This window comes from Ornithodoros turicata, chromosome 3 (genome assembly GCF_037126465.1).
Source record: "Ornithodoros turicata isolate Travis chromosome 3, ASM3712646v1, whole genome shotgun sequence".
Classification (NCBI taxonomy): domain Eukaryota; kingdom Metazoa; phylum Arthropoda; class Arachnida; order Ixodida; family Argasidae; genus Ornithodoros; species Ornithodoros turicata.
The window spans coordinates 81,380,942-81,404,665 of record NC_088203.1 but is presented as its reverse complement, the minus strand read 5'-3'; the positions used below and the strand labels follow the sequence as shown (position 1 = coordinate 81,404,665).

General features: G+C 45.8%; 1 protein-coding gene across 2 annotated transcripts in view; it reads left to right on the top strand.

Moving 5' to 3' along the window:
* Positions 1–23,724, top strand: part of LOC135388693 (protein amalgam-like) — a 260,165-nt gene that overhangs the window by 224,971 nt on the left and 11,470 nt on the right. For both annotated transcript variants that reach the window (XM_064618409.1, XM_064618408.1), the window contains exons 5-6: positions 19,559–19,766; positions 22,899–23,075. In XM_064618409.1, coding sequence (XP_064474479.1) covers positions 19,559–19,766; positions 22,899–23,075 — 385 coding nt within the window. The remainder of the gene's footprint in view (positions 1–19,558; positions 19,767–22,898; positions 23,076–23,724) is intronic.

Genomic DNA, 23,724 nt, shown 5'->3' with positions numbered 1-23,724 from the left:
GTGACAGTGCGTTTTGGGTATTAGACATTATTTTCAAGGAAGGTCCATTACACAGTTCATCCTACTTAGCGTCACAATTGTTCAGCCATCAAGGTCTGACTCGTGAATTTTTGAGTTTATTTTTTTCCTTTCTGCGACAAAACCCTGTGCATGCGGTGTTATATTGAAAAGGGGATGAGTCATGTTGCCTCATTTTGTTCCTTTTCTGCTTAGTCACATACCCGGAAACTGTGTTAGCAGGACGTGTATGTAGAGTGGAAATGTACATATGGTACACATGTTTTCATTTCAATGGTTCGAATAATACAAGCTGCGTTCACTTTACCAAACGTTCACTCGAAGATTTTCCGGTTTGAGATTCCGACTTATCCCCTTATTGCATCAAGATGTTCAATTATATAGGTGCGTTTCGCTCGTTCAAGCTCTCTACTTCCCTCTACTTCTTTCCATGCTGTCCATAAGTGATACCTGGACGGTTATATAGGAGGCTCTGTAACCGCTATTCTGTGCGCTGTCGATTCACTGACTATTTGAATTCGCAGACTGTCTTACGTGGATCATTAATATTGGAGCGTGGTAACGATCGCTATTCGCATGGGATTGCCGGCGAATTAGTGTGGGAAATCGTTCGCGGTGGAAATTCATGTTCTGAGGCTGGAACACTGAGAAAGGACAACATACAAGCGTGTGTGTGTTCTCTGTGTTCCAGCATCAGAACATCAATCTCCATCGTGTTCAACATATGCTGCTTCCGTCGCCCCGGCGTATGAATGTGTGTGTGAGTGAGAAAAACATATAAGAGTGAAAGGGGATTGAGTGAGTGAGGGGATGTGTTTGTTCCTTCAAATGACGCACCATTGGAAGTCGCTGAGGAGGTGTGTTAGCTTCGCTTAATTGGCTGAACCCTGGACCGGCAATCCAGAAGATGTGGGTTCGAGTCCTACAGCTGACTAACCTTTTCAGTTACTTCCTCCTTTCATTAGAAATCGTTCGTTATGGCCTGTAGCGTTGCCGCAAGGAGCGTTTCCGTAGTGCTTGTGAGCGACTGTGTAACATGCATTAGATATTTTGACACTTCCTTCATCTTCTGCGTTAAGTGCGGTAAAACTGTGTCGACGATCGTCAAATTAGCACTGTTCCTTCTTAAAGGAGGTAAGAACTCCTGCAGGTTTTTTTTTTTTTTAACGATAAACGATGCTTTATTGCAACTTCCAGATAACGAACACAATCAGGGGGAAGCCAAAAAGCAGCACGAGGCTGCTTGACAAGGGCATTACCCCTTTAATATAATCGTCGCGACGGCATCCAGCGAATGAACAAAATCATTTAGTTACGGGTCTAATAGGTGTAATATTGTTCTTCTGCGCTTCGTAATTCTATTTACAATTTATTGTTCAATACTTCTCCTCCATAACGTGTGCAGCTTTAATACAAAAACGCACTTTTTTTCGGATACGGCCGAGTAGACGTACCGCCATCCAGATACCTCTGTCCATTGTTACGTCACTTGAAGAATTTTAGCACCCAATCAGACGCCAACGCGGAGGCACACAAAACGTTCTGCTCTGCACTCTTAAAAATGAACTACACCACACAGCACGCCCCTATAGCCAACCTAACCACCAACCCGGATGACAACGTTCTCGTCCCTGATTTGTTGAAAATAGGGAGCGCAGCCTATTTTGCAGCCATAATGCCCAACATAATGTTTACATAATAGTATCCGCCTCCCGTTATCAACAAATCAGGGGCGAGAACGTCGTCATTCGGAATGATGTTTGGTTAGGAGCGTGCTATATGTGGTGAAGATAGGGACCTATCGGATTCATTCATACGAAAGCTGTCACAACCAATCAGTTAAAGGGACTGTAAAGTGAAAAATAACCCCAATATTTTGGGCCATTATCGTGCACAACATCATTGTTTGATAACACACAGAAAGCATTACTTCTCAATTCGCATATTTTTTTACGTATAAATATTTTGAGGATTGCCGGAACATGGACGGTGCTGCCAACGAAGGGTGAAAAAGAGCAACTTGGGTTTCGGGTCCAGGGCTCCCAGGGATTGGTCAACCCTTACCACGTGAGAGCTAATTTTGTAGAGAACAAAGTTGACGCACATTATCTTACAGCTAAACACCATTTTACGAATGGCTCTCACTTCCATAGTTTCTACGTCAATAAAGCATTAATAAAGCATTCAGCTACTTCGCCGCTACGAGACGATCCGCCGCGCCATCTGCACGGCCGTCTGTGTTATCGCGTTTATTGTATTTTATTGTCTACGTCGTGGGTGGTCATGCTGGTCGCGCGAAGCAGAAAATGGAAGTGAATGACATGTCTGTGGCTGCTGTGACTTACATATGCCTGGCGTAGTTTTGGTGTTCGGGGATGCAAAAATCATCTTCGTTCATGTTCGACGACGGGCGTTTCCTACCACAAGATTCCACAGTAGAGTGGGAGAAAACGAATGTGGTTCGAAGCGCTCTGGTATTAGATACAGCAGTCGTGTCGTGTGTGCTGAGCTCATTTTGCTGCCGATGACTACGAAGATGACGTAGAAGGCGAATTGCGAAGACGTCCGAAGCAAACTGCCGTTCAGTAACCAGTGATTTTGCTTCACCGAAGTGACGAGTTCAACACAACCTCTTAGGTATGTACAGGTGTCACACATGCATAAATTATAATATAGCGATTCCATTTAACTTATGTTAAACTACTTGTCCCGTACTGAACATCGTCAACATCAGCAAATTTGATGTTAGGGGCCTTCCAGTGTTGAAGTAGCGCCAGACTGCTTCGTGTGTGTGTGATCCAAGCACTCAAGTTGATATGACAGAAACAGCTGAAAGCAGGTGTGCAAAGTCCACAGATGGAAGCACTAGATCTGTTACGTGTTGCAGACTTTGTGACATTTTTGGAGTCTTTGGACAGGTGCAGAACATTAATATGACGTCAACAGCAGGAGGAGACACCGATGAGAACTAGTAGCTTCTTTGAAGGGTAGAGGGCTACTTCCTGGTGAGGTACAGTTATGGGGGGGGGGGGGGGGACTAAGGAACGCTAATTAGTTTTCTAGAGATGCATCCTCTACACTTGAATGCCCAGTGAAACAGCGAAAGTTCGTTGTCTTTGAAGCCCCCCTACTGGAATTGTTCGAAGCGTGTCACAGCTACAGTGAGCCATGCAAGGCTACATCATATTGGTCCTTAATTTGCAGAGTTCCCCTATCTCGGACAGAACGGTCGTTTCTATTTATTGCTCTCCCAATCCTACCTTCTCAGAGATAAATGTGGTTCTGCGTTGCATGGGCACTGCCTTTTTCTACTTATGCTTTCAGTTTCTTGTTCTGTTGAATAAATCTTCAATTGAGAGTTTGCAGCCATCACGCTGTCTGCTGTGTTCGCCCTTCATGTATATTGATGTGCTATAACGGTATAGCATATCAACATGCCGACAACGTACCAACAACAACCAAACAACCTTGCTTAGTCCTACTTTTGGATAGAAACTACACGATGTGGTAGCATCCACATATATAAAATTTTAGTCGATGGAGATTTGCTGTTGTTGTACAACCTTCATTGTATATTTCTTTTGTCTCACTTAATACACGTGAAGAAAAGTTCTTAAATCCCAATCTTGGCTCAAATATTAATTATCATTCGGAAACGTGGTCAATAAGAAGTATATTAGGAGGATATAAACACAGTTCAGCTGAATGACACTGATTAAAATTATCTTATTTACTCCTCATATATACAAGACATGAATACAATCTACAAATACAGATACGCCCCCAGGTTACTTAACCCTCCAGAAACAAACTAGTAATTATAACATGCTGTGACAGCAAAGAAAAAGCAATGAGAAAAACTTGCGGCAAGCAATAAATAAAAATTTGCTGACATCAACATTTCTACAAGTCTGCGCACTGATGGGAAAGCATCCCTAATAGCATGTACGACGCAGATCGAGATCCAGTGGAGTACTTTCTATTGTATTTTCTCGGAGCACCCCATATCCTTTTTGTGAATGGCCGACAGGTGATATAACGGAATTTCCTGCACAAATAAGGGTTTTCCGTCCAATTTGCCGTTCAAGTATAGCGCTTAAAGATCACACGGCGTTGCCGCGTATGTTGCCATGTTTCTCGGATGTATGTAAAAGACACTTGCAGTACTTCGGTGTCAAGGCACAGTATTTCGAAATATTCGTTTGTTGTGATGCAATTGTCTGTCTACTTTTCACACGCATTCTCTACCTCTCGGCAGCAAAAACCGTAGTATCCATCCGTAGTATCCGTCGGTTTGCATTTCACACATGAACACCTGCACGACGAAAAAACACCGCTTATTTCGGCTTACACAACTGCTTCTCCCTGATACATGGAAATTTCACAAAACAGTCCATGTTCACGGCACGGTGAGCTACTGCTGAGGTCGAATGTGACTCCGGTTAATATCTGGACGAGGAATCTTCTTCTGCGAAGCACACACTTTCCAGCACGCTATAACGCACGAACAGAAGTTCTGTGTGTGAGACAGTTCTCGAATGCGGAATTCCAGCGCACTGATGTTCAAGAGGCTCGACATTCTCGACGTAGAAAGTGGTCACAAATGCCCACTGCCATTTTCGTTTTCGCCGGATTAGCGCCCGGAAGCGCGCGTATTACATGCGTTCTCGACAGATGACGCGGGGTCATGCAATTGTTTACAGACTGCTCAGTTTCCCTACTAGGTCCCTGGACATGCAATTATGAAAATTCGATTACATAAAAACTACAGCGATTTCAGCGGAGTTCTTTGATATTTGAACTTTTGAAGGTTCAAGCTTTTCGCTGAACATAAAGTTTCGATAAGTTTATATTCACTTTTCGGTCCCTTTAAAATTGCTGTTTGGAGCCGACACAGTCGGCGGGCTAGCTTGGTAGAGTTCATAGCCCCTTAAATTCCAATCCAGATCCCGTGCAAGCGTAAGGATTGACTCATTGACTCATTCAGCTGGCCGCTGTAGTGCAGAAAATCTTACACTGGCTTGGGTGCGTATGTTACGCTGGTGACTTCAGTGGAACCTGCGCCGCGTTTCATTGCTTCGTTCTGATCGCTGTTCGTTCTTTTCTGCACTGAACCTACGCCGGCGCTTTACACTAGCTGCACGAAAACGAGCAGAATGAAGAGATAGATATAGCACGAGATAGACACAAGGAGAAAGCCTCAAACCAATGAACAAATGTTCTAGTATCGAGAGAAAACGTTCCGCACACAATTTCCGATCCCCGATTCCCCAGTCCACTTTCCGGGATCGGGTTCTCCCAGATACGAAAGCATGCAAAACAAGGAGATGTAGCAGCAAACACCACGATCAAACACTGATTAACTATACGCAGGCAGTCTGACTTGTTCCTTGCATACAATTACAGACAAATAGGGACACGATTGTTGAAGGGCGTACGTCGGAGAAACGACAGGCGTGGTAATAAACACACAGATTTGTAAAGGACATGAAAGATACATAAAGAATATTGAAGGAATCTTGTCGGAGCGCATGAGGAATTTCAGGTGCGAAGAAAGCATTCCGAGTAAATTGGGTCACTCACATATCTCTTCTTCTGCTTCTTCGTTTCTTCATCTTCAACCTCTTCTTTTCTTTTTCTTCTTCTTTCTCTTTTCTTCTTTTCCTTTTTTCTTCTTTTGTACGAACCCGGGAGATCGTTTCGTGTATGCCGCATTGTTGCTCACCTTTCTGGGCCATGCAGACAAGCCCAAGATGTGAATTGAAGTCTATGGATTCTTGAAAAACGACGAACAGCACATGTTTGCATCAAGGGATCAAAAACTGTCCATTCCATACGTTTCCTCCTCCTAAATTCGGAGACGGTCGCCAAATGTATCGGAATAAGTGCAGGCAGTAGAGGATATGGTATCCCATCGACGGCAAGGGAAACTGTCGTTCAGAAAGGACGAGAGTGATTACCTTTCTGCATGCTTTAACGTGAATAAGGGTGTCTATTGCGTCTAGAGCTCACTTTTCTGTCGCATGTACGAGGGGTGTTCCAGTCAAACCGGGACTTTCTGTCCCCTGAGTGTACAAATCGCTCGCGCTACCTGTTTTTCGACATTTTCACACGCGACAGGCCTCCGCGTTCACCACGTGGTGGTCCAAAGTTTGTGCAAAACGGAAGACACGTGCTGGACAAGATGGCCGGCAACGAGGTGAGCGCGCACATCGAACAGCGAATTGTCACGAAGTTTCTCGTGAATGATGGCGTAAAGTCATCTGAAATTCACAGAAGACTTCAGGCTCAGTATGGCCACGATACACTTAGCCGCAGCAAAGCGTTTGAGAGGTGAAAACGGTTCCGAGACGGCCGTACATCAGTGCAGGACGATCCTGGCCAGGGCGGCTCAGAGCCAGTGTCGGAGTTCCTTAGAGCATCCAACTTGTGGAGCGCCTGATCCTCAAGGACCGACGGATAACATGTCTCGAACTGGCTCGAAAGACGGACCTTTCTGTGGGAACGTTGAACACTATTATTCATGAACACCTCCAGCTTCGGAAAGTTCGTGCCCGTTGGGTCCCAATGGTCCCCAGGCAGCTCTCCGTGTTTGACCGGCAGAGAAGACTGGAAATCTCCCAAGAACTAAAGTACCGTTTCGACACTGAAGGACAGCCGTTCCTTGATCGGATCATCACGTGCGATGAAACGTGGGTGCACCATTTCACTCCTGAGTCTAACTTCCGAAGCACCCCGTCTGCGGGTAAGGTCATGGCCACGGTTTTCTGGGACAAGGCTGACGTTGTTCATGTTGATTTTCTGCCCAGTGGTACCGCCATCAATAGTGCGTATTACTTCCAGTTTCTCAGGGATGTGCATAAGGCGCTGAAGCAAAAGCGGCCGGGCCTCATCACCAAAGGAGTCCTCCACCTCCTAGAGGACAATGCACGCCCGCATACAGCGCACCTCACGACACGCACCTTACAGGAACTTGGCTGGGAGTTGCTGCCACATCCCCCTTACAGTCCAGACCTCGCCCCCAGCGATTTCCATCTCTTCGGGCCACTGAAGGCGTTCCTTGGGGGCCGCCACTTCAGCTGCCACTTCAGCCGCTTCAGCTTCACGACGAGGTCCGGTCCGGCTCATGGCTGCTACGTGCCGGTAAGGATTTCTACGCTGCTGGCATCCAAGCCCTCGTGAAACGCTGGGACAAGTGCATTAGTGCAGCTGGACATTACGTTGAAAAATAAAACTATTTTCTCGCCTGTAAGTTCATGTTACTTTTGCGAAAAATGGAAAGTCCCGGTTTGACTTGAACACCCCTCGTATGTTTTAGATTCCAATGAAATTGTCATTATAGATCACACCGTTCGCATTTCTTAAAAACAATTCATACTGAGAGAAAGAGAAAGAACTGTGTTCCAAACCGTTTTCTGACTCTTCTTTTAGGTCTTGAGCACAGAAACGAAGGCGAAACGCTATTATTCAAGTTCTGTTTTCATTTAGAGCGCCGTAAAGGCGCTCTTCCCTTCCCTTCCCATTCCTTTCCGTTTCTAGTTCTGCTTCAGAAAGTGACTTCGTCTTCGCACATCGGTTTACGTTTACACTTGGGTTATTTTGAATTGGATTGGTTTTATGAGAGTAACTGTATAAAGGCTAGCCTCAGTAATCAAAGGGCGCTTGGGCACCTTTGGGTACTATCGCGTTCTTAGGTTGGTAAGGCGTTTGAAGCTAAGTGTTGAGCTACCTTGCTAGTTGGGTCAGTGACTTGGATGAATCTATTGATGGCTAAAATTCAGTCTTCTGATCAGCCGATTCACTTAACTGTCGTCTATGTTTGTCTTAATAGCCTTCAACACTGGAGTTATTGTTATATGTTTTATTTGGTGGGAGAGGATGTGCACAGGTGGGAGGAGGTCCTATAAAATAGTGGATGAATGTGTGATCTAGAGCACGTTATTTGGCTGCGGTGTACAAACTGCTATCCTCAACCATGAGCAACACCTTCGGTCGTTTTTTCACCCGACCATTTCGTCATGCTCAATCGCGTCAAAGGTTTATTTCTTTTTCTTTTTGGAACACTCCGCTTCATTACTAAAAGAAAGAGATTTTAAACGTTTCCCGAGCCCTCTGATAGTGCTACTAGAGCTACTTGAAGCTTGACAAACACTGACAAACACTTTCTTGCTGTTGATAGCGCATTGCAATGTTCTCGTAACTCAGCCCATGGTATCTCCTTCGTCGGACACGAAGACGGAATACGAAGAAGGATACGATTGACGTTTCCTGGTGAGACCAAACCGTACGCTGGCTGACCACTAATTATTTTGCTTGTAGTTCTTCCAAGACGTTTCCTTTAGCCGTCATGGACATCCTTCAGGAAAGGGGAACACAGTTCACCATGCCCTCGAAGTAATCAAAATAAAAGAAGCAAAGTTTTCAAGAGGAGAGATGTATGTAGTTATACCACGTTCATGAATAAAAATATATTGGCATGGTGCGTAAATGCCAAAGATTTCCTTGTAAGCGATGTTATAAGGACACATAATATAGGATGAGACACACGATTTTGTTAACTTCGTTCTTGGTTGACCACAGAGAAGAGGAGTGTCCCTTTAATATATATGTGTGTGAAAGAAGCACAATAGATAACACCGTCATTCGATTGCCGGCAACCTTCATGAAGAAAGGTGGTGGCGGTGGCGTGTTATATACGAGCGCTCTGCCTGCCGACCAAAGAGCCAGACCAACCGAAAACCGTTTGATCTCAGACAAGGTTTCGAAACAAAATCCGACCCACGTAACGCGCGCTCGGCAACCCAATAGTCTCCCACTCAACGTAGTCATTCTCTCTATTATGCAACAGACCTATCGAGATTTGTGCCATTCTTGGCGGAGTGTCGTAGGTGCAGTTGAAAAGTAGCACGTTCTGGGAGCTTCCGGTTCGAGGACCCCAAGGGAGATAAAACAGAAAAAAGAAAGAAAAGGAAAACGTAAACGTAACAGGGCTGAGTACTGCTCACCGCGGATTCCAGTAGGTTATTATGCTTCAGAAAAGAATCCAATGACAGCATTGCCAGAGATCATGTGGTTGTGGTTGGGTTGCAGAAAAATCAAGGATAAAAAGATCACATGAATGTGATTAATTTGAATTACATCGGAATTACCGAAATCAGGGATGGTAGCGACACCGGAAACGGGAACGCATTCTACCGTATGCCATTACCGGAAACAGAAACGAAAATGATCGTCCGGTATTGAATTCCGGTAATGGATACCCCCGTTGTGCAATGACATGAGTGACTTTTCATTTATTTTCTCTATTCCCAATGGCTGTCGTCGCTTACTCGTCCCAGTCCACATAACTCATGACGTCAACATATGTGACCTGCGCAACAAATTCCATGACATAGCGCGTGCATGCAAGCCCGACTTTTCGTTTTCTTTGTCATTTCACCGTGTCTATGAAAGTATTGTTTACTACTGAGAGCGTCTGCCTATCTATGCGACATTAGAAGGAAGTCTGCATGGTCACGCAACTCACGCCCAACTTGTGTTGCTGGACTCAAACTTTGAGCACGGCACTCTATGGGATGAAGGCATGTCTCTGGAGTTTCACAACAAAACTCCCACAACAAAAATCCCATGATATGTGCGGATGCCATCGATGCGCAATCACTTGATTGGTGCGTAGATGTGGCACCGAAGCAGCACTAAACAAAACGGGCTGCTTACAGTGTCGAAAAGGCTGTCCTCCCGCAGCCAGTCGTTCCATTATCAGAAACAGTACCAGAAACGTAATGGAAACGAAATTGAAAGGCTGGTACAGAAACAGATAACGGAAACGGAAATATTGCAGTAACGAAAATGGAAACGGTAACGATAAAAAATATTCACATTACCCTACCCTTTTACAGCCCTTGGACTTGCCATTCTTTCTCCTTAGTCATGAAGTACGATGACCTGACACTGACAGCATCGGTTTCGTTTTATCCATGTGCATGTACGAACGTGCTAGCACCATGAAGCGAAACTACATCGTCCCAGTCCAACCAATCGTTTTTTTTTGTTCATCTACGAGCTCGTACAAGGTACTCTTAGGGTATTTAAGGTCAGTTACAGGAGCCCCAGAAAGAAAAGCAACTGAGTACCAATCCTGTACCAAATGCCTCTAAGAGTATAGCTCATATTGATGTAGAGCTCGCAGGAACAAGGACTGAATAACTAGACGGGACAAAGCGCTTTGTCCTGTCTATTCATCACTCCTCGTTCCTGTGCGCTCTACACGAATATGATGGTGATGGTGATGCGATAAAGAAAAACAGGGGATGTGACTTTCCCCAGTACGCTTACACACAGAAAGTACAAACAGATGATGAGATGATGAGAAAACAAAGAGCCGTCTACATGTCCCCAGCATTAACACTTATGCTCTCCCAACACAGAAGTACGCCGCGTATCCGCTACACCTGGCGTGTTTCTCCAAACTATAGGCACCTACGAAAAATGGCCCGGGTGCCCCGGTATATTGTCGGGGATTAAGAGGGAGCAACTCAGCGGGACAACCGAGAGGTTTATTCTGAGCGGCAAGAAGAAGCAGGCACGCGCGTCATTCAGATGCGAGCACGATCAGGGCATCGTCTTCATTATCTTCACGACAATATCTATACCGTCCTAGGGACAAGTACACTGTTCCATGCGCTGTAGGTCATCGGTGTATTTGGTATATGGTCATTTTAACTATTGTCTTATTGACTCGACTCATTGACGATGAGGCTGATGACGCACACAAGTAAAAAAAAAGCTCATTCACTGGACTCATTCATTAATTGTAGATCGATAAAACTTGAGTGGATAGAAAATCTGGTGTGAAGTGCAACGCGCATTGCCCGCAATTGTTCCCGTTACGATGTGTCTAAAAAGAATGCTGTGTGGGTACTCGGTATATGTAGACGTTGTAACAACGAATTATTAGTGTGAGCGTTGCTGAGATTATTGCTAACAAAATATTTGTGCCCTTTTGCAACTTTTCGGGGCTCCTTTCTGAATTTCGATCAGTTCTTGCTTAGGGGAAATTATTCGATCTAAATCAAGACGAGTAGTCACGATTTAAATCGGAATTATTTAAATCGCACAACCCTGGTCTGCAGCGCAAGTCAACATTGATTGTACAATCTAACAAGATACCATGCGCACTGTCGAAAAAAAAAAAAAAAAACCTCAGTCCTCACACACCCACGACACCGCGAAAAGCGATGTCCCGATAAGATACGCTTTCTGAATATCCGTCTATAATTACCTTTCACTGCGTGGATTGGGAAACAGATTCTGAAGCAGTAAGATTTTAAAGATACGCCATTCACAACCTCTTCCCAAGCAGCAAAATGTACTGAAAGTCGGGTGCAATAGGGGTGGACGGTATGTGTCTTATCAATGTTCTTTAGTTTCAAGGGTCTGTTCAAGGCCTTGCACCTACCCGTCCACCCCTATTGCACTCGACTTTCCGTACATTGTGCTGCTTGGGTTCCAAGTTTGCTAAAGATTTAGAGGAAACAACCATAATGACATAGCGACTACAAATGTCGCAACTCAAACCTATATACACGAGCGCACGCTCGTGTCGGCTTTTACTTCATTTAAGAACTTCCAACGCGAACGTACCATTACCTAGCGTACGTTTCCTTTCGTCCTGCCTTAACGTTGTTTTAAACCCACGCCCTGGCACCGTTAAACCTTCCGCGAAAGCCACATACACATATCACACACACGGCAGACGCCTCGCATTTGCCCCCTCCGCTCTCTCTAGGACACGTACGACAGTGAAGAGACGGTACAATATTCCCCATTTCTGTAACAGCACCCTGTCTGCTACATAATTCCCGCATACCTCGTCAGTTAATAGGGTCGGCATCCGACAAATTACTGTTGTTTCCTATCAGGAAGAGGGTACTCATTCCCCTTCGGTGGGCGATTATGACGTGCTTATCGGAAGTGTGTGGAAGGGAATAAAACTGAGCAGTCGGTTGCGACCGGGGCTTTGCGAAGGGTAATTAATAAGGCCGTTGGAGCAGGGTTAATTGATCAAGCGGTTTACTGCATCTCCCGCAAGGCCCCGGTGGTGCTTCGCTACGGTTGAGTTGCTCTGGGATCTGCAACCTTCGTGCGTGAGCATATGTGGCATTCCAGTCGCCTTTTTAGAGACAGAGAAGAGCTCAGGGTGTTTTGCGGGTTATGCATTCGAATGGGGTACGAGACAGTGGTTGAAATGGGATGTGCGCGTGTCTCGAGAAAATGCTGCTGCGAGTTGCGTCGAAAATATTAGAAGGCAAGATCAGGGTTAAACGTAATACGTTCAAATCGCTAAAACCAGTGCTAAAAACACTAACGACGACACAGGACGAACGCACTGCACTTTCAACAAATGTTTAATGATCCATCACCTTACACAACACTTCAGCGCCACGTCGCTCCACTGAAACGCACGTTTTTAGCTCGTGTTTTCGAGAAATGCATGTATCTTATCAGACTAAAATACTGAACACGAACTTACACAATTATCAGCAAACAACCTGATCTGCCTCGCTTCCTCAAACATTAACGCTCCCCTACCCCTACATTTCCTTAAAATCTGAGTTTTCTCATACATGGCTGCACAATTGTTACATGTCTTTAAATGTTCTACTAAAGAACTGCTTTCTGCATTTTTTTTATTCTTGCGCTCACGCAGTCTTGTGTTGACACATCTGGCAGTGTGCACAATGTATACTTTTCCGCAGGTCAGAGGAATTTTATACAAAACACTTTCTTTACAATCCGTGAACGTTTCCTTATACTTCATGTTACATCCCTTTTTTGTGTAGTTCAACCTCTTTGTAAGGGATATGTTCGTATGTTCGATAAGTAATGTGTTCGGCTAACATCACACGCGTGCCATTTGTTGCCACCAAATTCGAAACCGTCATGCATCATGAGGCACCCCGAAGGGTGCATTCACACGGTGCAATTTTTTGTGGCAACTGAGGTGCGCAACAATGTTGCGTCGTGAGAACAGTAAAGCCATGGTGGTCGCACGGGTTGCAGGAGGGTTAACCACATGAGCAATTCTTCCCGCGACCCTCGCACGCAGTCTGTCTTTCACTTCGCTGCTCTACTGAACAAATGCAATAACTACGACTGGTTTTCCTTATACGTAATTATGTGTACGAAACGTCCACTGCTTCAGCCCACAGCGCTCGCACTAGTGTGTGGTGTGAGTGCCATGTCGGTCGGCAAATTCGTTCACGATGGTCATCATGGACATCATGGAAATCATTAACCATCACATCGTGTGTGAATGGTGCAATGTTAAGTGATGGACTGCGATATGATGCGATGTTGGAATTGATGCTGAATGTCCATGATGTGACGTAATGCTGAAGTGGAAGTCGAATATTGGGTTTTGAGATTGATGTCTTATGATGAGCTTTGAAGTTCAAGGGTTGTAATTTGATGTGATGAGCTTTGTGTACGGCCACCATGACGTGATGTAGAAGGAATGTCCTGAAAAGTGCTGACTGTATCAGGATACAGCAAACATGACGATCCCCGCTGTTGTTTTTTGGGTAAAACACCTCATGTCAATGTACTTTTGGGTTACCTCATTGCGAACTGTCAGTGTTATTTCCAGCTCACCAGGACGTGTGAAAAGATGTTGCAGCTGATAGACCCGTATAAGGAACGAATATGAGCGGTTTATGCTGAAGTCGCCGCTGCAACAGCTGCTCAACTTTGGGAAATCAGCAATAATTCGGGAACATACACGTCCAGCGGGCGCAGCTCGGAGAGTTGAGGAAAAGCGTATTGAGGGAAGAGTTATGTCTTCTGTAATTCTCCAAAGAACCATTGGAACAGCTTGCAAGGACAGCTACAAGATGTGCCTAATTGCGCGCTGTGTGAAACAGAACCCACTTCGTGCAACTCTAATTGTGCGCAATATTTGCAGGAGAAAAGTTGCATCTACGAGGGTGGTTCCACAAGTTACAGGCCCGACCAACTTTTAATAGTCATAGAGACGAAACAAGTGTATCACTTTTCGACATAGTCACCCTTAACTTCGATGCACTTTTGACACCTTTCAACCAGCATTCTTATACCCTTAAAAAAATAGACCGAAGTTTTGTCCGCAAAATGCTGGAAAACTGCCTCTTGCACCTCACTATCGTTTTGAAATCTCCGTCCTCTGAGATCCCTCTTCAAGTTTGAGAACAGGAAGTAGTTACTCGGTGCCAAGTCCGGACTGTAGGGTGGGTGGTGGATTCCTTCGAAGCCGCACTCCTTCAGTGCAGCCTTGGCAACGGAAGCCGTGTGGAGAGGGGCATTGTCCTGGAGCAACTGGACACCTCGACTCAACCTGCCGCGCCTCTTTCCCTTGATGGCGTCTCGCAGTCGGTGCAGGAGTGAAGCATAATAAGTCGCATTCACTGTGGTGTTCCTCTCTTTGAAGTCGATGAGGAGGATCCCGTGACAATTCTAAAATATTGTTGCCATGATCTTCTTTGTGGATTGTGTGACCTTGGCTTTTCTTGGGGGTGCTTCTCCTGGTTTGCGGCATTCCATCGACTCCTTTTTCGAAAGGGGATCATAGTAGAGCACCATAGTCTCATCCCCTGTGACAATTGACTTCAATATTTCTTCTTCGTTCTCTTGACAGAGCTCCAAAAACTCTTTGGCACAGACGACGCGCTGTTGCTTTTGAACTGACGAGAGAAGTCGTGGCACCCATCCCGCACTGACCTTTTTCATGTGAAGGCCCTCGCCGATGAAACGAAAAAAGGTTGTTTTGGAAAGCCCCAGCCTTTCTGAGATTTCCTTCACCCTCAGGCGCCTGTCGCTCAGCACTTCCTCCTCGACAAGAGACAAATTTTCTTGTGTCACCACTTCCACTGGACGACCATCACGTGGATCATCTTCAATGGACTCTCGCCCCAGTCGAAACTGCTTAGCCCAGTCTTTTACCGTTATGTACGACGGAGAGGCTTCCCTGTACACGTTGTCCAGTCGCGCTTTAATTTCTTTAGACGAAAGTCCCTCTTTTGTCAAGAATTTTATCACAGCGCGGTACTCGATTTTTTTCATTTTAACTGAAGAGTGCACCCTGGCTGTTTGAAATGCCGCTCTCCAACCGACAAAAGCATGGAGAGGGTTGAGGGTGGTGCTCCGGCCCTCCAACAGATGGCGCCACGCGTCCTTAATCGCATTTTCAAATTCGCGCGCATTTTCTACCTCGGGCCGGAAACTTATGAAACCACCCTGGTATTATAGTTGCGCAGTGTAACTAGACTAAAAAAAAAAAAAAAATGGACAAAATTCCTTGCGATCCACAAGATAGACTAGACACTAACAAGACCAGTTGGCATTCTGTCTCACCGGCTGCTGTAGGCAGCTGGCAGCGCGTCCACCTACTGATCTCACCCTTGACATCAGCAGAGTTGAAGTGGAGTAGCGTTGAGGTTGAGGTTGATCAGGGAGGTGAGGGTTCGATACCGGCCGCGGGCGTCGTCAACTTGGTGGCGGAGTACAAGTTGCTTAGACACGCCGTCTTCCGCGAGGGACGTTAAATACGGTGCGCCGTGGGCTGAGCTCTGGGCGCACGTTAAAGAAGCCTCGAGTGGGCAAAATTAATTCACAGACCGACCACTCTAGCGTCGCTCATGATCACACTTGTATCGCGACGTAAGGCCATGAGTTATTATGAGTTCGGCATATACCAAACCGTCACACCTCTTCTGTGATGTTTGTACGGAGCTGGGCGTACACTTGATGTAATCGCGGTCGTGCACTCAACGCAGGAAAACATCCCACATCATCATCATCCATTCATCTATGTTGTTGTTGTTGTTGTTGATGTAATCGGGATTCTATAGAGGTACTCCGTTTTCGAGGTTTAGCTGCTACCTTTCTAAATTGCCACGGATTAGTGAAGCGGCAGACGCGATGGTGCCACAAAAGCCCTCTTGGCATTTGGAATCGCCAGGTGCGTAGCGAAACTTCCTTAGGCGACATTATATACCTTCCCTTGCCATAAATGCCTCAGTTTCGTTCAACAGTGCTTGAATGCCACAACTCCGCGTACTGCAAAACCCAAGTTTAAAACTTTGTTCGACTTTATTCAAGCATACACTAGCCTTCAGAATACGGGCGTTGTGCAAGAAGTTTCCCATCTCTGCGAACAGACGACAGAGTTGGAAGTCTCAGCGGTTTATTCCTTCCAGTTTGACATGCAAGTTCCAACTAGAGTCACTAAATAAGCTAGATTCAACTGCTCATCCGTCGTTCACTCTCGTGCTCTACTTCTCTCCACACGCCGTCTCTGGCACCTTGGCCTCGCCGTCGTCGCTGAGTGCAGGTTGCCGATCCGACTCAAGATGACCCTGTGTTGAGGTTTCGCAGAAGCAATATTTATTTACTTTAAACTATGGAGAGACACATAGACATTTCAATATAATAACATGACGGACTATTGGTGCACTCATTGTGTACCTACACAGCGAAGCATCTATTGCTCACAAGCAAACTTACGGAACCCCCTGCTAAACAACATATACCCCTTACTTAAGGTCCCCTTGGGAAGACCTCTTCTTTTGACGTCCGACAACCCGGAAGAGAGGCAGCAAAAATCCCGGATGCGTGCACAAAAGAAAACAAAACACGTATTATCCGTCTCATCGAATGCTAATGCTTTCTAATGGTACCTCCGTACCAACCCCCCTCGCTGCTCACCCAATTCTGGCAACACAAAACATACTGCTCCTACAAATAAATACCTCTTCTCCCTAAAGAAAAAGCATCATCTTCACATAAATAGAACCCGACGACACGAAACGGCTGCACTGATGCATCTGGCTTACCGTAGCACTCCTCGCTTTAAAGCCTTGCCTTCTTCTTATCGTCTTCTCGAAAAAAGAAAAAAGAAAAAAAGCTAAGAAGCCACTCGGCCTTTTCTGTACAGGTATCTTTCTCCGATTCTTTAGATTGTGTGCCATCGAGAGATTCTTTCTCCTTCTTCTTGTGTCCCTGCTTTGAAAATAGAAGCGTATATTTTACGCTGACTCCGCCTCTTCGGTGTAAGCTGCGTTTGTCTGATGACTCGCTTGTTTCAGAAAGGTTAACAACCGTTTGCGTTCCAATGGATCTGAGGAAAAACGGGAGCAGTCCCCTTTTGTCTTTTTCGCTGGCCGCTAATTGCGTAGGAGTGGGGCAGAAGAGATAAACAATCGGTGTGCTCGTTTAGTTTAATGTCTGCCGGGTTCTTAACCTTCTGAGTGGTGCGCTTAACCGGTTAAATGAGGTGCTGGACGAGTTGGGTGCAGCTAACGGTTATCTACTGCCTAGCCGTGTGCGTTGGTGTTCTCTGCATGTCGCTGTCGTGGGTTGAGGGTTCCCGGTGGGCTGTGTAACAATCCCTTGTTTGCTCGGTGCTGTATTGAGTCGGCGACAATGGGCGGGTTCGAAAAGCAGTCTTAAGATGAACAGGACAGCAGCAGGAATTGCTTTTCTATGTGGTGCAGATTGGACATTGCTTTGCTGTTCCCCGGCGAATTGGAATTACAATGCAGGCCAAATGAAGCAACTTTTTTGGCAGTACGCCAGAAAAAGAGAGAAATACCGAACTTCGCCACAGAACACGCTATATGTGCGTGTCACATGCAAGCACGTGTACACAGGGTATCCCAGAAAACGTGTCCTTGAATTATAACTTAAGAAACTACGCCGCCTAGAATCATGCGGTCAACGGCATTTGTTCTTACTAGGTTTTTGCCACCTGCTGAAGTGAATGTCATGTAACGTAAGTTTAATTATGCATGACACGTTTTCTGGGACGCCCTGTATGCACACCTTCTCAGGTATATCATATGGTACGCATTCATGTCAGTTCCATCCTATTATTTTTTTCGCTAACATCAACATCAGTTGCATGACCCCCACGTTTAGAAAAGTAGGCAGCACCCAAGTATAGGAACTCAGTTGCTTTTATGTGACGCCACGAAATATATATATATATATTTATAGTTTCTAACGCAGAGAATATTCTTGATAAATGTGACATTCGATTGAGCCTACTATATTGTGTAATCCTTCACCGGTAGCAACACAGCTAACGTAATCGTGCTTGTCTGTGTCTTTTGGAAGTTGTGTGTGATACACGTAGCTTGGAGCAGTACTATGGGGACAACATCTGAAATGTCAATATAAGTATTATACTTTCACGTATAAGTTAGCCTAGGAAAACACGAAAGTTACAGCTACAAGGTTCTTAAGTGTAACATGGTGGATCTGCGTCTCTTTTGCATCTTTGTGCGGAATACTTAACGCAAAGCTACTTAAACGCCGCTTCTGGATTCTATTTGGGGTTCATCTTGAACGACATTCGTTTGCCGTCATTTATTTCAGGCACCCGGTGACCCACGAACGAGTTCATAATGCTATTTCCAAAAAGCAATATCCAGCCTTTAATATCGGTCTCTGTGGATCAGCTGGCATCATGTCCACTGTTGCGACTTGGGTTGTAAGTCGGCTTGGTAGCGAACGGAGGCATCGACGCGGGAAGGAACAACTATATTTTATTTACAGTGACATGGTCAAAGCAAGAATTAGAGAATCCCCCGGTTGAATAATTTGAAAACAGCGCCACCTATCGGGAAACTTTTTTTTAGGTTAGCATCCCTGACGCGCCGGCCACAAACTGGCCGCTCAGTTTCTCATTTGCATGCGCTTGTTAAATAAATAAACATCCTGACTTTTTTTGTTTTTTTTTGCGAGGGATTTTTGTGAAACACCCTGCATAGGTTTAGGGCGAGGGAACAACCTTGACACGGGCTTCAAGCTGGTCTTGGTCTTCCCGAAACTAGTCCGGTTCCCACGGGACGCCGAGTCTGGTGCCTTTCTTCAAGACCTTGCGTTGCGCCATTGTTCTATCCATTGGCCAGGCTCCTTTCAGTCCCTGAATGAGGATTGCGGGCGTTTATCCCGCTGCGCGCCCTTGGCCGCAGAGAGATTACACGAAGTGTTGCCCAAAATGGTGGCCGGTCGTAACACCACGTACTGATCCCAAGGTCGCGAGTTCACTCCTGCCGAAAACGTCCACAACGCCGTCCCAGCCAGCGGCGTCGCTGCAATGGGCAACTATATGGAGACGCCATACAGATAGCATGCAGTAGACGCAGAATAATAATACCAATTAATTCCAATTATTATTGCGCTTACCTATTACGATCTATTGTGTCCTACAGAATAGAAGAGAACAAGAATCTCAATTCGAAAATTGTTGAGACGCAGACGACAAGCTTTGCAAAGCATGCCCGTGACCAGGCCGCGCACTGTAGTTGGCGATAGCAGCGCCGCCGCTATTTTCGCCACTTGCTCAGACAGCCGTGCCAGGGCGCAGTCCCCTCCGTTCGCTGCACTGCCCTCTTCTAGCTCACAAATACTAGAGCAGTGCGAATTGTCGCGCTCCATAATGTTGGTTATAGTCTTGGTCACAGTCAAGTCAGACCTTGTATGTTTTCTTTTTCATTGCAAGGTTGCCTGGTTGCGAGTGGAAAGCAAGACGATCCTGACAATTCACGAAAGCGTCATCACACGCAACTACCGAGTTCAACTGACGCAGTCGGACGGCAGGCATTGGGAGCTGGTCATCAAAAATGCCCAGGAATCAGATCGGGGAGGATACATGTGCCAGATCAACACCGTGCCCATGCTCAGCCAAATAGGGTACCTGGACGTCCTTGGTAAGGAGTATAAGCGTATTCTTCAGCAGGCAATTCGCACCCATTCCGCACAATTTAAGCGGAATGTGATCTAGAATTGTGAAGACGGTGCTGTATGTACTGTGCCCAAACAACTACGACTACTACGTGTTAGAGCGGCAGTAAAAATTTATCCTCGCACAGTGCCATTACCTTGACAACAACACAAAAGGAACGACATCCATCAGTTGCGTCATTTGTGATTTATGAGCGAAAGAAACCATCAATTCGCGCGCCTTTCAATGTGAACAGAAAGCCGACAATGTGGAGCGGGCATTTATTGGTCTCCTCAAATGATTTGTCAAATCGTCGCGGGAGGCCTTCTGAGGAGACCAATCTCAGGCCTCTTCGCATTGCCGCGCTTCTTGAAAAGGAGAGGGAAAGCGGAAACGGACCATTTCCATATTCGCGCCGCCCTTGGCGGCGCAATGTCGAACATCGTATCTTTCCCCCAAATGAACATGGGGACGCTTTGCGGCTGGCACGTTGCGTGGGAAAGTAGCAAGAGAAGATCGTAAGAAAAATGCGGAAAGAGTGAAAGCTCATTGTACTCATTACCAGTACAAAGCGTTGTCAAATATCGACCTCAAACGTCCGTGTAACCTTGAAACCGTTTATCTCCCCCCAATGAACATGGCAGTCGCTCGCAGGTAGCTGCGCATGCGGATACGCTTACCCGGAAAAGATCCATTGCGGTTCCTTTCGCTCATGAATCTCGAACGAAGCAGCCGATGAATTCCGTTCCTTTTGAGTCGATCTCAAGGTAACCGCACCTTGCATTCCGCGAGGAGTGATCTTTGCACTTTTGTGCCCCTTTAGCTGCCTTGTTAACTACGTACTTGTTCCGACACTACTCCATCTTGCTCTGACACGTATCGAGAATTGGAAGAGGCGAGCTGCATCTAGCCAACAACCGACTAACAATTAAGTTATTATAACTCCGAAGAAAAAAAAGAGGCAACGTACCAGCACCTCAACTCAAACAGTGACCCTCCTAAACCTCTCGCTTAGACCGTGCACTTCTATTAGCAAGTACTCCTTGCCACCTATAATTTTACTCCCTCCTTCGGAATGTTCTTTTTGAATTTCTCTACCATAGTGTTTACGTTTAGGACTACCTGGATGTCCTGTTAGGTCCGCACGAAATCCTCCTTGGAGACGATAGCTGTATAATTTACCTTGCGTTTTGCGTGTGCGAGGGAAATTGGAGGTATCGTTTGCCTGATGCGCACAAATACCTTATTTCTGTTACTCGACCAACGTTGACGCACACGTTCACTTCATGTCGCACCGCGATAATCACTAGGCATGTACCACGCTATCTGGCTCTATTTCCTGAACCGTCACCTTTTCTTCGTCCTCATCCCTTTCAAGAAGGCTATATCTTAACCCATGCCGGCGTTCGATGCCCTCCAATTGGAATTAGACGCGTAAGTGAGGAAGACAGGTCACATGAGATCAACAGTATAGCGGCAGAGAGCCCAATGTAATCTATGGACTCAGACAAAGTACAAAGAGGTACATGTTGTTCTGGACTGTCAGACGCCCTACCGCTGCTGCTGCCACGCTTCGCTGAGCTAATTTGAGTGGACAGAACATCGGTTGGCGTCTAACCGTGTTCAGTGAAAGAGAAGAAGCCGGGGACGCGTTTGGATGAAGGCTCGGATGAAGTCAGCTTTCATGAGAACTTTTGTACGTGAAGGAGGACCGGGGAAAACTTCGATTATTGCTAGTTAGGCGCAAACCCTCGCCGATCGTATTGCAGAGAACGAAATCTAGTAGGGAGCACGTACAGTCGTTTCTGCTCCTGTTTCTTGTCTAGTCACCAACATTGATTGATTGGTATAGATTGTACATAATATGTAGATGCAGTCGTAAGATTACGCATATTTGTACTTCAGTTTGCACGCATTGCATATAGTCGTATACACATATGTACTTCTAACAGCAAACAAGCACAGCTGTAGACCAACGAAGGCCTATTGATTCTCTGTGGCGTTAATTAATTATCAACAAGCCCGTCATAGGAATATGTACGCCGCTCATAGCCAATGTTGCTTCGCGGTGCTAACACGGAATTGAAAAAATAAAATAAAAAGATCGTACGGTGTGTACCCCCAGGATGTATTGCGTGCAATAAGTTACAATAAAGAAGGAAGCAGAAGGACACGAATGCAATGTCTGCCAAATGGGACACATGCTTGAAAAGTCTGTCAATGACTATTACCAGCTGCAAATCGTTCTCCTTTCATCGTGTTGCACAGAACTGAGAAAGCGGAAATAGTCGCTATGGGCTAGATTCCTACAATCTGGTTGGTTGTAATGGCGAATCTAGATCAGTAATCTGCCACCGGGACGACCAACTTCGTGCGAACTATAACAGCGTCGTCATACAGCGGCATTGTAAACTTTCTGCTGCGACCGGCGCGCGCTGTTTTCTTAGCTTAGTTGCAGGTAAGCTTAAGAACACGTTCAGTGAGCTATTTCTTGGTTTGTGGGGCAAGAAATACACGATCAAAAAACGCGAGTCCTATAGGCGACCGTAGGTCTCGAGGGATACTGGTTTAGTTTTTTGAAGGGCGTACGGGCTCAACGATGTCGTCCACAACTGTCACGTGATCGTCAGGGCAGGGTGAGCAACTATGTTTCGAAAACAACTTGACACAACGCGGTGAAAGTTTCTCAAATATGTATCTATCTCTAAGCTTCGCCATTTTTGGGTTACGTCCTGAGGTTGTCGCAAATGCAATGGCCAACACGGCTACGACAGTGTGTATCCCGCGCATGAGAGGAGACGAACAGAAGAGACCACGCGACTGGCCAAGCAGGGTCCATCTCGAACTCCTTCTGTCCGTATTTGAAGCCCCGAGGAAAGAGCCTTCACAAACTGGGAAAGGAGGTAGCTATAGATGGATGCGAACTCTCGTGACCTACCTGTATAGCGTATTAGGATGACTATCTTTCAGCCGCGGTAAGGGCACTGGTGCACTCTTGTTAATACCTTCACATGATGTTAACCATCCCAAATAAGTCGTAAGAGTGCGGTACGCCATCTTCGAAGTAAATTTGCGTAATCGTTATTGCGAGCATTATTTATTATTTACATGACTGCAGTTCCACCAGACATTGTGGGATCCCAGAGCAGCTCCGACGTTCTTGTTCGAGAAGGGTCCAACGTGACACTGGTCTGTCGAGCGAAGGGCTATCCCGCACCGCAGATCACGTGGCGGAGAGAAGATGGCCAACCACTCTCCGTTGGAAACTGGCAGGCTGCACAGTCCACTATTGACAGTGAGTTCCATATGTGGCATTTGTTACACATATATATTTTACACCAACGTACAGTAAGAAAAAAAAAGAGGTCTTGTGACGGAGCGTTACGAACGGTTTCGCGTGCCTTTCAATAAGCACTGCTGAGAAAAATAGGAGTTTAGTGTTCATGACAGCGATCCTGTTTTGTGTGGACCTACCAGTCAGCCCCAACAACAAGGCAAACGTACAAATATTTTACGCAATCTATGACATGTATACCTGTGAGTGCATTATCTATGATCATTTGCCAACAAGTGTGTCTCGTACCAAGAAGCTATATGATGCCGTTTTACTTCGGTTTTAATTGGGCGTGGGAGAAGCACTAACATAAATACTTCAGAGATAAATACTTTCTTTTTGTTTTGTGTTCTTCTTCTTCTTCTTCTTTTTTGCTATAGTCGTGACTACGCCAACTTCTGTGTTGCCAACAACGACGAGCCCCGACCCTGCCATTACTCCCCCCTTCCCCACAAACACACACACACACACACACACACACAAACTTCAGAGATCTGACTTTCGTTTGCAGTACCTGCACATTTTATCTACTTTATGCTCCGTTGCTTCCTGTCATCATCTTTATTCCTTTGAAGGTGTAACAGTTATCAAAACTGGAGCGAGGTCCACA